Consider the following 18681-nt stretch of genomic DNA (forward strand, 5'->3'; position numbering starts at 1 on the left):
GATGGTGCGGTACACAAACCTAAGGTTTAGTTTAGTTTAGTTTATAGACCTGAATTATCCATTGCCTTGGGCTTAGATTTGAAAAAGCAATTGACACAGGATATTCCCCATTGACACCAAGATACAAGTTCTCACAGCATGGGTGATGTCACTGACAGAACCTGCACAGGAAACCTGCTCTAACTTACCGTAATAATATGATAAGCTTTTGAGTTGTTTCATGTTTTGAGCGCTAAGTTTCCCATCTGCCACTGTTTGCGTAGAATTACATCTGACTTCTTTCCACGGAGCTGATCAAATGTGCACCATCAGAGCTCACCTCAAATGATGATTTTTCTTTGTTAAAATATTTGTTTTGTAAGGTTCACCTTGGAAACTTACTATATATCGTATATCTAAAACCCAAAGTGAGCAGGAAATTATGTCAACACCTCTTGGGAAGTCTTACACTGGCTTAGAAAAAAAAAAAGATACATCGTTACCCAGTTTTATTTGAAGCTAAACACTCTTCATTTTACATACCTCAACCTTGTTATGAAATTTTTGATACAAAACTCACTTCTGTGGCAGAAATCCAGTTGCCACTAGGATTTATCATTAGGTAATCCCATGACCATAAAATCTGTCTTGTCACTCCCTGTAATGTACAATACTGTACTTTGGTTTTGAATATAATATAATATCCATATGTATTATGTATTACATCATTTGTTTCCGATAAAGATTAGACCTGTGGGATCTGAATCATCAGATGAGTAAAAACTAATGGGACAGAAATGTTCTCATTCATAGCCTTCAAACCAAAGAAAAATGAATATTGTATGTAACTCTGTATGTTTAATCTTATGTTCAGTAACTTTAGATGCTTACTACAGTATTATCTGAAAACAAAGAGTATTAATTCATGTTATTTAACTTTAATACTGGAATATCCTGATGCTTTCCAGAGCCTTTTTAGGATACATATTAGACTATTTCCATCCTTGGAAAATGGGTTTATAATATTTACAGAATAAAACAGATGACAACGATTAAAGCACACAAATATTTGATGAAGACATTTTTTCCTGGATAAGATGCCTTTCTTCTTTGCTCTCTGATGACATAAATTTTAAAACTAACCACAAACTGACACCACCAATATTCTGGTCTACAATAACCTAAAGTTATTTGTCCCTCTTTCCTCCTACATTAGGAAAAAATGAAGGGGAGAAAAAAAATTAACAATTCTATAGTCAAGAAAAAAATTCTTATGTTGAAGTGCACATTTTACAAGTACTCAGTGATGGAAATACAAACTCACTATCTGCAGCTGTCAATGCTTGGTCCAGCCTGCCCCTGCCCTCTGCCCCACCCCTCACCCACCCCTCAACAATAAAAGTATAGCAACAGCATCCACAGACTACATCAAGGGCAGAGAGAATAAAAAGCTATACCCTTCATCCCTCATTAAGCCACAGTTCCCTAGCACATGCTCTCCAAATGCATTGTTAAATCCAAATATATATTCTGCATCCATAGAATCCACCAGCTTCTCCCACAACAGTAGGTGCAGAGAAGTTAAACTATTTCACTTGCCATAAAAAACAAAATAAAAATTCTGATTCCAGTGTCATCTCAGAAACAGCATCATAAGCCCTCTCAGTACCAGTTATTTTGTAAAATTAATACAAACTTAAATAATAATAATAAAAAAAATCACTCAGGACCTAGAGCAAATCTACCATGCTAGCATTTTACATGTCTCCCTCCGTATTCGTTGTGATAGGGGATTAACAAAACTGCAAATAACTTTTTTATATGTTATTCGCTGTTTTCTATTAAAAACCACCATGAATATGGTGAAACCACGAACAACATGGTGGGAGACCTGGCCTGTTCCTGATGAGGAGGCAAAACACGGTGAAGAAAATGTTGGGAATCAGCTAATTTCTCTGTAAAAGCTTGGAATCAGCGATTTCTCTATGTAAACTGATGTAATTTGGGGGGAGGAGCCAGCAAGCTAAAAACCATGAATAATCAAAACGGCGATTGCTGAAACCGCGAATATGGAGGGAGAAGTCGTCTTCTCAGCCAACAGACACAAGAGAAGCTCACATTCCAACTTTGTTTCCCCCCCAGTGAGAGGTTGTAAACTGAAAAAACACCATGAACATCTTCTCTCGCACCAAGCAGCATTATGGGGTAAAGACCTAGAACAATTGCTTTCGCCCACTACTTATGAGGAATTTAGGAAACTTCTAAAAACACCCTTGTTCCTAAAGCATCTAGACAACTGATCCTCTTTTTTCTCTCCCCTCTATAGCGATTAACTTATCCTATTGATCACTCTCTCCTCAAAAATAGATTTCCTGTCCTATTAACCCTCTTTCTTCCTCCCCTCTTAAAGTCAATCAATTTGTACCTTTGCTTAATCTTTGTAAACCGCATAGAACTTCACGGTATTGCGGTATAAAAGCTGTTATTATTATTATTATTACATTATCCAATAGGTTTTTCTGTCCATACCAATTATAGTTCAGGGCAGATTACACAATAGAAGCTAGAAATAATCTTTCTAGGAATTACATAAACCATAAGACACAAATTAAAACCTTTGAATTTAACTCATACTGAGCCCAAAAGACAGCATAAAATTAAATTATTCAGATAACACATTTCCTAAACAACACAGTCTTGGTAATAGCCCCCAAAATATTATAATTCGTTACCTTAGATACATGTAACGGTAATACATTCCGTAACTTAAGTGATTAGCCCCTTCACAGATAGGATAAATTTAAGACCAAAAGTCTCTTTGAATGCAGTTATATTCTTCCCGTAGACCCGTCCCTGAAAGGGCCTCAGTCTCAGTATGCACTAGCCTCTTGCCTTCAAGGTTAATGAAAACTAGGCCTAGCTCTGGCATGAACTTCAGGAATAAGATTTCACAAGGTTCTAAGGCAAAACTCACCTACCTGCATTAAGCTTCTGCTGCTTATGCATTAGTGGTAAAAGCATATGCTGGAGGACTGCACTTGTTTTCCCTGGGCCTTCCTGATTTATCTGGCTGCCTGAACCATGGGCTAGATGCACTAAAGATAGCGACTCAATGCTGTTGGCCGATTCACCAACAGCGATCGATGCACTATCAAGTTTGCATGCAAACAATTTGCACAGATGAGGTGATATTAAATTTGACAGTGTTTAAGAAAAAGAGGGTGGTTGAGATTACTAAGAAAGGCTGTGCAAAGACAAAAATCTCTACTCAGGGCCAGGAAAAAAAACAAGTAAAAATGAAAACTTCTGAAAGCCAAAACACCTTGATTAACCTTCAGTTATCAACTATTGTAGACACACACAGACACACACAAAAGATTAAGGACACCCCATGTGGAGGTGGCTGCACATTTTGCTCCACTTTGATGCTGTTGGATGAGATCACCCACTTTTTTGGCTGATTACCATTGTTGTTTTTGGAGAAAAAAAGATGTAACTTGCTTTTTATTGTTAATATCTGCCTGTTCAGTACGTTCATTGTACCAGAATAGCACTGCATGATATTCTCCTCCATTTTATGTCAGTCTGCTCCCTTCAAGAACCATAAACCTCAGAAATATCTAAAAGACATTTCAAAATTGGTCAAAAAGATTTCAAATGTGTCAATTCCAATTGCCCTGCATGTCTATACATTTTGAATCGCTGGTCTATAAACATGCAGAAAAAAAATTAAGGAAACACTTCCATATAACTAACAAAAAATCATGTCTCTAAAAAGAACAAAAATGAAAGAAAAATTACCAAGATAGGTGTAGTCTTCAAGTGAAGCAACCTACCTGTAAAACATTTTAGTCTGAGGGAGGTACACATTAATAAGGTTAGGAACTAGAAAACAGAAATAACTGGGGCTTGGGAGGCAAGGTGAACATGGAAGAAGCTGAGTGAAACAGGGGTTAGAGATCAAAATCCGACAGACTACACCCTTGAGAACCACCCTTGTAGGAGAAGGCAAAAATGAAAGAGGAACCTCCTAAGTTTTTGGAATGTAAGTTTTTGGAATGCAATGCAGTTCCCGTCTATGTCATCTACTATCTCTTCCTCTCCTTTAGAGATCTTATGTAGCTGCCCTATGCTTTCTTGAATTTAGATGCAGTCTGTCTCCACCACCTCCAGAGAGGTCATTCCGTGGATTCACCATTCTTTCCATGAAGAAGCATTTTCTTCAGTTACTTCTGAGTCTGTCTCTTAACTTTCATCTTATGACCCCTTACTCCAGAGCTTCCTTTCAACTGAGACTCGCCTCATGTGTATTTGCCACAGAAATATTTAAATGTCTATCTCCCCTTTTCTGCCTTTCTTCCAAAGTATATACATTGAGATATTTATGTCTGTCCCCATATGTTCATGAAGTAGACCACTGACCATTTTAGTTAACGGCCCTCTGGACCAAATCCATTCTTTTTATATCTTTTCTCTGTACGTGTGGGAAAGGTATGTGGGGGATCTCTTAGGAAGAGGAGGAGATAGTGGATGCTGCAGATGGGCAGACTGAATGAGCTATTTGGCTTTTATCTGCCATCGTATATAATAAAACGCTAGCCGCGCATGCGCACTCAGACCTGCGTGATCTGTAATCCCTGATCTGTAGGTCCGTGGCCAGAGTGCTTATGCGGCGGACAGATCGGGAAAGCAAAGCACAGCCGGCGACTCCCCCCCTCCCGCCCTCACTCACTGCCCAAACCACCACCTCCTCCTTCTCGCCGGCACACCCGTTTTTAAATGAAGAGAAAAGCGCTGCACCGCGCTAACGCTGGTTTTGCTGTCTTCTGTCCACTGCGGGCCGCCCTCTCTGACTACTTCCTGTTTCCGCTAGGGTTGGCCGCAGTGGATAGAAGACGCCGAAGCCAGCGGCTTTAGCCTCCAATCTCCGTTCCTCCTCGGGGGGGCCACTCAGCGCCCCCACCGAGGAGCCCAGCAACTTTCCGCTGCCCGGGACACGAGTCATTTGCCGCCACCCCTCTTCCCTTACCGCGGGCCCGATTGGCGATTTAAGCAGCGTGTGCAGCAGTCTTCACACGCTGCTTCGGGCCCTTCTACTGCCCTGATTTGCTCCGGACGTGCCAGAGTAAATCAGGGCAGTAGAAGGACCCGAAGCAGCGTGTGAAGACTGCTGCACACGCTGCTTGAATCGCCATGTGTAGTCGGGTCCGCGGGAAGGGAAGGGGGGGCGGCAAAGGACTCGGGCCCGCGTTTGTAGTTGCGACTGTGGGAAGGGAAAGGGGGTAGAGGAAACGCTAATGATGCTGCACAGGGAACTGGTGTGGGGGGGAGGGAAATGGAAGGGGGAGGGAATGCTGCTTTGCACAGACAGACAGAGGGAGGAAGGGAGACAGAAAGACAAGAAGAAAGACACAGGGGCAGGTGCACAGGGAACTGGTGTGGGGGGAGGGAAATGGAGGGGGAGGGAATGCTGCTTTGGACAGACAGACAGAGGGAGGAAGGGAGACAGAAAGACAAGAAGAAAGACACAGGGGCAGGTGCACAGGGAACTGGTGTGGGGGGAGGGAAATGGAGGGGGAGGGAATGCTGCTTCGGACAGACAGACAGAGGGAGGAAGGGAGACAGAAAGAAAAGAAGAAAGACACAGGGGCAGGGAGATATATAGAAAGACAAACAGACAAAGGGGGCCAGGGACAGACAGAAAGAAAGGCAGCGGGAGTCGTGTCAGGAGGGGTGTGGGATGCCGCAGAGGGAACTTTTCCAATGGGTGCAACTGGGCGGCTGTCGGGAGCCTCTGATCAGGGGCAGAGCAAGGTAAGTGTATCATAGGGATAAGAAGGAGGAGGGGGAGAGAAAAAGGAAGGGACGTCTACTGCTGGACAGGGGGAGAAGGAAAGAGGTGCTGATGAACAGGGGGGTGAAGAAAAAGGAACGGAGGCCTAATGTTGGACAGGGGGAGAAGGAAGGTGCTGCTGGACAGGGGGGAGGTAAAACAAAGGGAGAAGGGCTGCTGCTGCATAAGGAGAGCTGTAAAGGGGTGGTGGTGGACACAGGGGAGGTAAAAGGAAGGGAGAATGGACAGGGGGAGCAGGCAAGGGGTGGTGATGGACAGCCAAGGAAAAAGAAAGACAGAAAGAAAGAAAGCGACTAAGGAGAGAGAGAGAGAGAGAGAGAGAGAAATAAAGAGAGACACACACACATATATTCTAGCACCCGTTAATGTAACGGGCTATAAGACTAGTAGTGTACATAATATTCTAAAAGAGTGCTCAACAGAGATTTCTGCAGAGGCATTATTACCTCTCTCCCCCCCTTTCTGGCCATTCCTCTCCCTAACTGAGGGGCAACAGATCCAGGACAAATGTCAGGAAGTTCTGCTTTACACAGCGAGTGGTGGACGCCTAGAATGCTCTCCCAGAGGAGGTTGTAACGGAGACCACCATTCGGGGATTCAAGGGCAAGTTGGATGCACACCTTCTTGCGAATCACATTGAGGGATACGGGTAAACAAGGGATTCATCAGGGAACACCTAGCTTGGCCTCCACGTGTGCGGGTCGCCGGTCTAGATGGACCTAGGGTCTGATCTGGTAAAGGCACTTCTTATGTTCTTATGCACCCAAGCATCCTTCTGGCTTTGCTGACATCTTTTTTTCCTGTTTGGCCACCTTAAAATCATTACATATCATATTTTTTGCTCCATAAGAAATACTTTTTCCACAAAAAAAGTGGGTGGAAATAAGGGTGCGTCTTATGGAGTGAATACATGCCCCCCAGGTACCTTTTTGTAATCCAGTTCTTCCACCGGAATTCTTCCACACTCCCACAGTGCTGAGCGCATAGGACCACCCCCATTCTGACTGGTTGCTCGGCAGCCAGCTCCACCAGCCCACCCACCTGCCGGCAGAGCCGTTTCCACTTCAAGCTCCTCAGCCTTTGACGCCTGGCACGAGTCCTGGCTCTTCACCCAGGCCTTCCTCTTCCTGGTGGCCCCGTCATCCAATCCTCATCCGCTGCTTACCCTGCGCAGCATGACTGACCCTGGTGGAAGTGGTGCGCGGCACCAGGATTTCGCCTTATGCGCACTGCTCAGAGGGGGATGGCTGTATGACGAGGGTATCGGGTATGTTGCGGAACAACGCATGGGCTGCTGGACTGTGGCTCTCCTGAGACCGCTCCTTCCTTCTGTGAACAGAAGGGAAAGATGCTGGAGTCATACTGAGGGAAAGCCTGGGGAGGTTATTCATCTTGATGGAGCCAAAGAACTCGATCAAGGCGCTGGAGTGGAAACAGGTGCGTGAGAGGGCAGTCCAATGTGCAGCAGCCGTCAGAGGAGGTCCTTGGAACGGATCCGCGCTGGGGGGGGAGGGTAGGAGGCTGGAAAGGGATTTGGACCTGCAGCAGGTGGAATGTGGCATCATGGTCTCTGCTGCGGATTCCTCATCGTTAACCTTATATTTATTGCTAGGAAAGTGGGCGCAGTATGAGGGAGTGGGAGCAGGTGAGGTTTCTGTCCTTGTCCTGCTGCTCACAGGGTTCTCTGAAGCAGGTGGAGGGTTGCAGTTGCCAGGCAGGAAGGTTGTGCCTCCTCTCTGGTCGTGTCATTTGCTGCTGCTGCTGTTGATCTTTAAAAATGTGGCCGCTAACTGACCTCTCTCTGCCCTGCTGGTCTCTGAACTGTATCAGGTGGCGTGTGCCATGATTATGGGTCTGCATTTGTTTTGCAGGTTCAGGCAGCAGTTTGTGATAGTGCTAACAATGAATGTCTGGAGCTTCAAGTTTGTCTGTTTATCTGTCCTTCTGGTGTTTTCTCTCCACAGTGTCTGTGCCAGGAGGAGTCAAGATCCGCACTGTGGAGGTACAGAACATAAGATTTATTTTCTGGTGCCTGCCTTAGATTAACAGTTGGCTTCCCTTTTATTGGATCCAAATAAGCTGAAGGAGAGCTAACAAATGTCTTCTCATGTGAGACTGGACACTGCTGAGTAGTGTATGTGTAAATGACATCCCTCCTAAGTTCAAGTTCGGGGGGGGGGGGGTGGTTTAAAAAGGTACTGGGGGGCCAGGGTGCAGAGCCTAGCAGGAAGTGAGGGGGCTGGGTGCAGAGCCTGGGTTCAGAATGCTTTTTTTCTTGTTTTTCTCCTCTAAATCTAGGGTGCGTCTTATGAAGCGAAAAATACGGTACAATCTAATCTTCAATTTATATACCGGTTCATCTCCCTAAGGAGCTCGACTCGGTTTACAATTCGTTAAAAAAGAATAACAACAAACTAATAGACTATGAAAATAAAAATGCTATTAGTTAAGATTAGATAAATGGTACAGGATTAAAAGGAAAAAAAATACTTAGTTACTCACATTACTGTTTATCAATTGAAAATCTTGGGTGACTATTGTGAAAACAACCAGGTTTTTAAACTTTTTTGAATTGATTTAATTGGCCTAACAGCCTTAGGAAGTCTGGAAGTCCATTCCAAATTCCCATCAATTTAAATGTGATAGATTTACATTTAACTCCTTTCAAAGAAGGAAATGTTAATTTATAATTTGTTGTGATCCTTGAATAACAAGATCTGAAAGAATTCCAACTAAGAGAAATCAAAGGGTTGAATATTCCATAAAGGAGTTTGAAAACCACACATGCACACTTAAATTGTATCCTATAACTGACTGGAAGCCAATGAAGTTTTTTCAACAGTGGAGATACATGATCATATTTTCTCTTTCCAAAAATAAGTTTGGTTGCCGTGTTCTGTATCATAGTAACATAGTAGATGATGGCAGATAAAGACCCGAATGGTCCATCCAGTCTGCCCAACCTGATTCAATTTAAATTTTTTTTTTTTTTTTTTTTCTTCTTAGCTATTTCTGGGCAAGAATCCAAAGCTTTACCTGGTACTGTGCTTGGGTTCCAACTGCCAAAATCTCTGTTAAGACTTACTCCAGCCCATCTACACCCTCCCAGCCATTGAAGCCCTCCCCTGCCCATCCTCCACCAAACGGCCATACACAGACACAGACCGTGCAAGTCTGCCCAGTAACTGGCCTAGTTTAATATTTAATATTATTTTCTGATTCTAAATCTTCTGTGTTCATCCCACGCTTCTTTGAACTCAGTCACAGTTTTACTCTCCACCACCTCTTTCGGGAGCGCATTCCAGGCATCCACTACCCTCTCCGTAAAGTAGAATTTCCTAACATTGCCCCTGAATCTACCACCCCTCAACTGGAGATGATCCAAACTACCCTGTTTAATGCCCAGATAAACAGAGTTACAGTAGTCATACTGAGCGAACATTGTTGGCTGTACCGATAGCAAATAGTGTTCTTGATACAATAGAGACCTAACTTTCATCAGCATACGCAGATTGAAGAAGCATTTCTTTGCCAAGGAGTTTATCTGGTCATTGAAAGTGAGGGAAGAATCCAGAATAATACCCAAAACTCTGAAAGAGAAATCAAGTTGTAATGTGATATTTGACTTCAGTGCAACATTGACTTATGTAAAATTTAGATCAATGGTTAAGACACATCTTTTTGGTTTAGCATTTTTATGAGATGTTTGGTAAATTGGGATCCTGTTTTTTGGCAACTATTTAAACATAATTGTTTTCTTTTTAGATTTAGATTACTTAGATTTAATTAATTTTTAAATTTTATTTCATTTCTGTTCTCTCTCTTGTTTTTTCATTGCTTTCCTATTTTTTATGGCGTTCTTTTTGTTTCTTGTTTTTATATATTTTGTACACCGTGCGTTGACATACCGAAGTATGGTTAAAACTTTTAATAAACAAACATATTAAAAAAGAGATCACTGCCACTGCTGAATATTGACCCAATTGGTTTTTTCTTTGAGAAAAAAAAGCACAACGTGCATGCAACTGCCCAAAAAAAAAAATGATGGTAAAAATGCTTCCTCCAGATGCTCAGTGCTGCTTCCTTTTTTGTTTGATGTTTGACTTCGGTAGAACCCTATAACAAGCTGTGTACCCACATGACATCAGCATTCTAATCTTGTGATTGTCTAAGTAGGGAACATCTGGCTCTGAAGGAATATACATGGTTTCAAGGAATCGTGGTAATGATGATCATTGTCCAATAATTTTTAATTGGGCGAATAAAAGTATTATGTGATGAATCAGTGTAACAACTGCACAAACTACCAATGCTACATACAAGAGTAGCACAAATGCATCAAGTTAAAGCACTAGCTATTGAATGGGGAAAAAGATCTCAGAGACGTACATTCAAGCAATCAAAACTGCTGAGAATAGAATGTGTATCAGGTCATAGGCAAAATCATCGGTCAAAACCCTCAATTTAATCTAGTACAAAAAGACAGTGCCAGACATTAAAAAGCACTTATCTTTGGTATTTCTTGTAACGTCACACTTAGGTTAACAGCAAGTCTGTGCTGTTAACCTAAGTGTGGCGTTACAAGAAATACCAAAGATAAGTGCTTTTTATGTCTGGTGCTATATTTATTTTGAGCATTAAGCTAAATAAGTTTGCCGTTTTCAAAGATTATATTTTTGAAATCAACAATATAAATAATCAAAAAGTTAAAAAATAAAAAACAAAATAAAACATTTTTGTACCAGATTAAACTGGGGTTTTTGACCGATGATTGAGCCTATGACCTCATACACATTCTATTCTCAGCTGTTTTGATTGCTTGAATGTACGTCTCTGACTGTACGTCCCCATTCAATAGCTAGTCCTTTAACTGATGCATTTTTGCTACGCCAATAAAAGTATACCAAAACCTGCAAAGGTTTATGAACATTGAACAAAAGTAAGTTTCTTTAAAGCAGAATGCTTTCTTTGTAATGGTGCTCCTGCACAAGATTGTTTTTAAAATTGACGAAAGAGCAAATGATATTAAAGTAATGTAAAGCAGAACTATGACGGCGAATCAAAAATTAAAGGCACTTGTTAAATTAGGTGATAACTGGAACAAAGCTAGCGAAATGCAACATATGTACTGGTACATTGCCTGTTGGATAGTTTATCCATGCACAGTGCAGCACTCAGCCTTTAGTCATGTGGCAGTCACGAGGTCAGAAACATGGGTGCTCCATTGCAAGATTGTACCATCGAAGAACAATGCGCAGTAGTGTGCTTTCTTTGGGCAGAAGGCATGAAATCTGTGGAAATTCACTGCCTGATATTGACTCAGTATGGACATAGCACAATGAATCAACAGAAGGTTTATGAGTGGGTAAAAAGGCTTAAAGCAGGAAAAACAGGTGTAGCTGACGAAGGTCGTTCTGGTCACCCATCAACATCACACACGCAAGAGCACATTGACAGGATGGATGACTTGATTAGAAAAGACTGACAGATAACGGTGTCTCAAATGGCTACAAATTTGGACACCAGCTATAGACCTGCGTCTGCCATATGCAGGATGACGTAGGATACAGGAAAGTCGGTGCATGATGGGTGCCCAAACAGCTTACTGATCTTCACAAGCAACATTGTGTGGAGGTAGCGATCCAGTTCCTGAGATGTATGAAGAAGATCTGAGTATTCTAGAGAGAACTGTCACCAGCAACGAGACATGGGTGCATCATTATGATCTGGAGAGCAAAACACAAAAGCATAAAGTGGAAACATCCATCTTCTCCAGTGAAGAAGAAATTCAAACGTCAGTGCTCATCTAAGAAAATCATGTTAACCTTGTTTTGGGATATGAAGGGGCCTATTCTGATATTTCCAAGTGCTCGGGCAAACAATGAACACTGAAAATTACTGTGTACTGCTGTGAATGCAGGGCTGTGGAGTCGGAGTCGAGGAGTCGGAGGAAATTTTGGGTACCTGGAGTCGGAGTCAGAAGTATAAAAAACTGAGGAGTCAGAGTCGGAACATTTATCTACCGACTCCATTTTTGAACTTGGCATACCAATCACGAGCGATTCTTTCAGCTATAGCACCCACTATATACACAGCACAAATGTTGCGAGCAGCTTCTGCGGCCTTAGAACCTTGATTAAAAGCAAAAAGAAGGTGGTGTCGAAAATGCTCATTTCTCACAACTTGACATTCCATTTTAACGATCTGAAAATTAACCAGTGCTGTGGAGTCGGAGTCGGAGGAAATTTCGGGGACTGGAGTCAGAGTCAGAAGTACAAAAAACTGAGGAGTTGGAGTCGGAACATTTATCTACCGACTCCACAGCCCTGTATGAATGAACTTAAATCTGCAATTTGCAACCAAAGAAAAAGAATGTTGTCCAAAACAGTTTTGCTGCACCATGACAATTCACGTCCTCATACAGCAGTAGCAACAGAAGAGAGAGTGCAACAGCTTTGATTCAAACTTCTTCCACAATCTCCTTACAATCTGGCACCTAGCGATGATCACATCTTCAATCCACTGAAGGACGCTGCAAGGTTGCAGGATTCACCTCGGATGATGAAGGAAGCGGCGCTCACCTAGCTTTGGGAGCAGCTGAAAAACTTCTCTGCAGGAATGCAGAAGTTAGTTGAACGATGCAACAAATGCATCGTCTTGCAGGAGGACTTTGTGGAAAAGTGATATGTTCAATTGTTCAGAGTTATTTCTATTAAAGCTTTGCTATGTATTTTGCCTTTACTTTTTGATTTACCCTCATGGTTTCAAGGAATCACGATAATGATAATCATTTTCCAATAATTTTTAAATCAGGCCAATAAAAGATATTCCAAAACCTGCAAAAGTTTTTGACCACTGAACAAAGGAAAGTTTCTTTAAAGCAGAATGCTTTACTTTTAATGGTGCTCCTGCAAAAGATTACTTTTAAAATTGATGACAGAGCAAATTATATTAAAGTAATGTAAAAAAGAGCTACAAGTCACTACCACAGGGTTCTTCGGGTCACATACAAATCTACGGCACAAACCATAAAGCTGTATATTTAAGCAAATTTGCAAATATTTCATTGACAATAGTGCCTTAACAAGTATCACAACTTGTTAGTGGGATCAATGGTAAAAACTGCTTGCAATATATGACCCAACAAAAGCAATAAAAAAAAAATGAACAGATTTACAGAAACACATAAGCATTGCCTATCTGGTATCCTATTGTCAACAGTAGCCAATCCAGGTCATTATCACTTGGTAGGATCCCAAAAGAGTAAAATGTAGATTCATACTGCTTAACCCAGGAATGAGCAGTGGATTTTCTCCCAAGCCTACCTTAACAGTTTATTGACTTTTCTTCCAGGAACTTGCTAAGCTAACTGCTTGTACCACATTCTTTGGCAATGAATTCCATTATTTTATAGACCTCTATCATTTTCTCCCATTAGCCATCTCTTCTCCAGACTAAAGAAGTCTAGCATCTTTAGCCTTTCCTCATAGGACAGTCATTTTATTCCCTTTATCATTTTGGAAACCCTTCTCTGTATGTTTTCTAATTTAGCTATATCTTTTTTGAGATATGGTTGTCAGAAATGCACATAATATTTGATGTGCGGTCATACCATGGAGCACGGTATGAAACATTTGCTGTTATATTCAACATTCTTCTCCTAATGATTCATTACTTGCTCACATTAGCTTCATCTGCCACTTGGATGCCTGGTTTCCCAAGTCTTGTAAAATCTTCTTGCAATATTTTCACGATTCTCTTGTAATTTACCAACTTTGGATAACTGTGCCATCAGCAAATTTGATCATTTCACTAAAACTACAGGGCATAAATTGAAATTGTAGGGTGCAGGAGTAATGTTAGGAAATTCTTTTTCACAGAGAGAATGGATGAGGCCTGGAATGCCCTCCTGAGGAAGTTGGTCGAGAGGAAAATGGTAATGGAATTCAAAAAAGCGTGGGATAAACACAGAGGATAGAGGATCTCCAACTACTACATCTAATTCTTTTTATAGAGCTACCAGGCTTACGCAATGCTGTACACTAAAACATGGAAGAGACTGTAAGCTCATTTGAGCAGGGACTATCTAATTAGAAAATGAATAATATAAATTGAAGAACTAAGGCTGGTACTGGGCAGACTTGCATGGTCTGTGTCCTGTATATGGTGATTCAGGGTAGGATGGACTGCGGAGGGCATCGATGGGAACTTCAGTAACTTGAAACACGAGAACGTTGCTGGAAAGACATTACAGTATACATTCCGCAAACAATGAGATGGTTGGATAGGCTGGAGTGAGCTTTATTGGCACCTCCATTAGTTGGAACCTACGGACAGTACCGGGTGGACTTTACGGTCTATGACCCAGAAATATCAAAGAAAAAAAAGACAATTTAAGAACATAAGAATAGCCTTACTGGGTCAGACCAATGGTCCATCAAGCCCAGTAGCCCATTCTCATGGTGGCCAATCCAGGTCCAAAGTACCTGGCCAAAACCCAAGGAGTAGCAATATCCCATGTTACTGATTCAGCGCAAGCAGTGGCTTCCCCCATGTCTTTCTCAATAACAGACTAATTTAATCATGAAGTTATATATAATGCATGTCACTAATGGGCAGACTGGATGGACCTTTCAGGTCTTTATCTGCTATCATTTACAATGTTACTATGAGTAAGAATTATTGGATATGGAGTATGTCAGACTATATCAAGATCTGACATCCTCACACCTTAGCCACGATCCCACAGGTGTGCTAGGGTTGACCATGGCTGATCACATGACTGATTGGAAGCCTATTCCTGAAGTTTGAAATGCACATCTGCAACTCCCTACCCCACTCCCCATAAACCAATACTGAACAAAAAAGAAAATGCAGCATGAATCCGAAAAAGGAAGTGAAGTCAAATGATGTTCTCACTAATCTGTTTTGCATTTTCTAATCCCCTAGATGGTGCTGTATTGTCTATGATGGAAGAAAAAGACAAAACAATGGACTGCTATTAAAATTTTAACATGCTCATCAGCATACAATAAAGATATTCTAAGATTAGATAGCTCAAACTGCACCAGCTGGAACAGTAATGAAAGGAGTCCATATGCAGGGTTGACATTTACTTCTCAATTGGGAAAACATAAAGCAAGCTGTTCAAATGTCAGTTGAAGAATGAATCAGTTCAAAAAGTTAACAAGATAAAGCATTTAGCCAAAACACTGCTTTGACTGATAGCTCTGCTCTCAACATGAGCCAAAAGAGCAGGATGAACAAGAGACTAAAGCACATTGGATTACTGTGAAACATTTTTGAAGGTTTTTTGTAATTGTGTCTTTGTCCAGTGCCAAATCACACACATCTGATTTACAATGCCCCAGGACATTCTTTTTCTAAATGCCACCGTCTTTGCTGTTGCTACTTTTTAAAGATACCACAGGCATGTATAAGGCATGAAGTGACATGAAATCTTCACTTACTCTAACTGCAGAAGTATGAGCTAACCTTTTATTCCTTAGAGTTTACATTAATGTCCCAGCATTAGAAAACCCTGCATTCATCCTATGGATTTATTGCACAATTCTCTGTATCTGCGTTGACTAGCTAATTCTATTACCATGGAATTTAAATGAGTTGTGCACTGTCTACCATTATCTTTCTGCATAGTTAGCACATTATAAAACTCATTTTAACATAGGACACTTGCGTTAGTGCACAAAATTGTATGTAAAATTCAAGCTAAGCTGTGCATAAAGCCTACTACACACTATTACAACAGCTACATGGAAAGATTAGGTGCTTACCTTGGTAATTTTCTTTCTAGAAGACAGACTTTCCATTCCTGAACCTGTGGGTAGCCAATCCCTTCTCATAAGAATTCTTGCAGGGAGCTTCATTAGCATTCTTTTGCTCTGCCTCTCATCCTTCTGGGCTGTCCTCCAATTCCTCAGTTCATACCAAAGCAGATGGTCAGCCCTAGAGAGGAAATAGAATAAGGAGGGGTACAGACACTCCCTGAGAAACATGTCTATTCTGCTCATATCATTAAATATATAACAGGTAAAACTTAACTATTTCCAATACATAACAAGGTGAAAAACAAAAATAACATAACAGCAAAAAAGACTGAATTTAAACAAAAAGGAACTCGAGCAGGAAAAACGGGCTCCTACCATCTTGCTTGTAGAGAGGCAACTGAGGAACTGGAGGACAGCCCAGAAGGATGGAAGGCGGAGCAAAAGAATGCTAATGAAGCTCCCTATAAGAATACTCGCGAGAACGAATTGACTACCCACATGTTCAGGAATGGAGTATCTATTGCACTAGAAAGTGTTATATAGCCTACTTTTCCTTTTTGAGTTAAGGTAACCTTTTTTCTGTTTTATGGCTTAGCAGTTTTCTGTTCTTTTGGGTTTTCAATGCAATCAAAACTGGTCTCTTTACTACAACTGTGATGCCATAAATCTTCCCTTACAACTATCTGTTTTTTTTAAACCAGTTTTAACCTTCTCCCCATTTCTTATTATTCTAGCCATCACAACTACAATCCTTGGCCAGGTACTCCAGACTTTGGCATCTTCTGGAACTTAGAATAAATGTACCCCAAAATGGGCTAGAGGCATCGATACCATATAAGGCAGGGGTGCCCACACTTTTTGGGCTTGCGAGCTACTTTTAAAATGACCGTCAAAATGATCTACCAACAATAAAATTTAAAAAAAAACACAACGCACACTGTACGCATAGAAAATGTTAATTATCATTCCTATTCCAGGGTTTTTCAAAGAGGTCAAAGCAGATGACTCTATGCACTATCACCTCAGTAACAACCATACAAAAATAGACAAATATACCCCCCTCCCTTTTTACTAAACCACGATAGCAGTTTTTAGAGCGCAGGGAGCTGCGCTGAATGCCCAGCGCTGCTCTCGACGCTCATAGGCTCCCTGCGCTAAAAAACTCTATTGCGGTTTAGTAAAAGGGGACCTTAGTGTAGAATATAGACAGCAGATATAAATTGAGACACATTTCGATCACTAAATTTAAAATAAAATCATTTTTCCTACCTTGTCTGGTGATTTCATGAGTCTCTGGTTGCACTTTCTTCTTCTGACTGTGCATCCAGTCTTTCTTCCCTTCTTTCAGCCTGTATGCTTCCTCTCCTCCACACCTCATTCCCTCCCCCAACTTTTCCTTCCTCTCCCCTGCCCTTTCTTTCTCTCTGCCTCCCTTTCCTTTTTTTCTGTTTCTCTTCTTTCCTTCTGTCTCCCTGCCTGCCCTTTTTCTTTCTTTCTTTCTTTCTCCCTGCCCTCCCCCAAGACACTGCCACTGCCATCGGGGACCAGGACCCAAACCGCCACCAATAACAGGCCCGAAAGCCGACGCCAATAACACGCCCAAAAGCCGATGCCGCCCCAACCTCTCCCTGCTTCGGCCGACCAGCATCACGAGGAACTGTTGGGGGAAATGCTGCCGGGTCCTGCCTTCGTTTGGAAACAGAAAGTAGGCAGGACCCGGCAGCAAGAAGAGGAAATGCTTCACTAACATGTCTCCCGCCTTAGCCCGTAGCGAACGCTTGCTTCAGGGCTCTCAACATGTGCGTGCAGGCTTCCCTTCTCCCCCCTCCCCCTCCCCGGGCATAACTTCCGGTTTCGGAGGGAAGAGAAGAGAAGCCTGCACGCACACGTTAGAGCCCGGAGCATAAGTTCGCTAGGGGCTGAAATCTCCAAACCGGTTTTTTTTGGTTTTTTTTTTTAATGTTCAGCAGCGGCAGATGACAGCTGGGCGGACCGCCCAGCTAAAAGGCCCTAGGGAGAACACTGGAGAGGAAGGCTGATCGGCCCGTAGACCAGGATGGCAACACGAGTGCGATCGACTCGAGTTGCCTTCCTGAGCTACTGGTCGATCGCGATCGACGCGTTGGGCACCCCTGATATAAGGGGTGTCAAACCACAATCCTAAAGGGCCACAAACCAGTGAGGTTTTTAAGGATGTCCCTTACAAACAGGAATGAGATATACAGAATCTGCATATAATGTTGGCAGTGCATGCAAATCTTATGAACATTCATAAAAATCGTAAAAATGAACATCCTAAAAATCTGAGTGGTTTGCAGCCCCCATGATTGCAGTTTGACACCCCTTATTTGGTATCAATGACTGTTGGCCCATTTTGGGGTGCATTTATTCTGGTTTAGACTGATGGAGGGTGAATATTATTTCTGGGGCTGTATGTTGGGGAATTGAGACCAGGTCTGAATTCAATAAACTCTAGAAAAAGTATAGCCACGCATCCTGTGACCTTAACCACTGCCCATTATATCTCCTTACAAACTCCAGCACAAAATTCCGTACTCTACTTCTGCAATGGATACAAACCATGCTCACTGACGGCCTTTTCCCAACTGACCTCAGCAAAATCATCATCACCCCAATCCAAAAAGATCCAAAAGGACCAACAGACCAACCATTCAACTACAGACCCATTGCCTCAATACCTCTTTATGTCAAACTGACAGAAGGACTAGTAGCCAAACACCTCACCAATTATCTAGATGACCATAATATACTTCACCCCACGCAATCTGGCTTCAGATCCAACTTCAGCACAGAGACATTATTAGGCTCCCTTATTGACACAGCCAGACAACACCTCAGCACAGGAAAAAAAATGCTTCTCATACAACTTACAACTAAACCTTACCGCAGCATTTGACCTGGTAGACCATAACATCCTACTGCAAATTTTGGATGCAATAGGCATCTCAGATAAAGTATACTCTTGGTTTGAAGGCTTCCTAAAATCCAGAACATACAGAGTAAAATCAGATAAAGAAAAATTTGAATCTTGGTCCAACC

The 18681-nt window shown here is 41.9% G+C and overlaps 1 protein-coding gene across 4 annotated transcripts in view; it reads right to left on the bottom strand.

Annotated features, from left to right (window-relative positions):
* SRFBP1 (serum response factor binding protein 1) overlaps positions 1 to 18681 on the bottom strand; it is a 142226-nt gene that overhangs the window by 28301 nt on the left and 95244 nt on the right. Inside the window, exon 1 of one of the 4 annotated variants that reach the window (XM_033929029.1) lies at positions 15628 to 15691. The exons of the other annotated variants lie outside the window; for them this stretch is intronic. Coding sequence (XP_033784920.1) covers positions 15628 to 15663 — 36 coding nt within the window. The 5' untranslated portion in view covers positions 15664 to 15691. Of the gene's footprint in view, positions 1 to 15627; positions 15692 to 18681 lie in introns of those variants that run through there. 4 annotated transcript variants of the gene reach the window in all.

Source organism: Geotrypetes seraphini, chromosome 1 (genome assembly GCF_902459505.1).
Source record: "Geotrypetes seraphini chromosome 1, aGeoSer1.1, whole genome shotgun sequence".
NCBI lineage: Eukaryota > Metazoa > Chordata > Amphibia > Gymnophiona > Dermophiidae > Geotrypetes > Geotrypetes seraphini.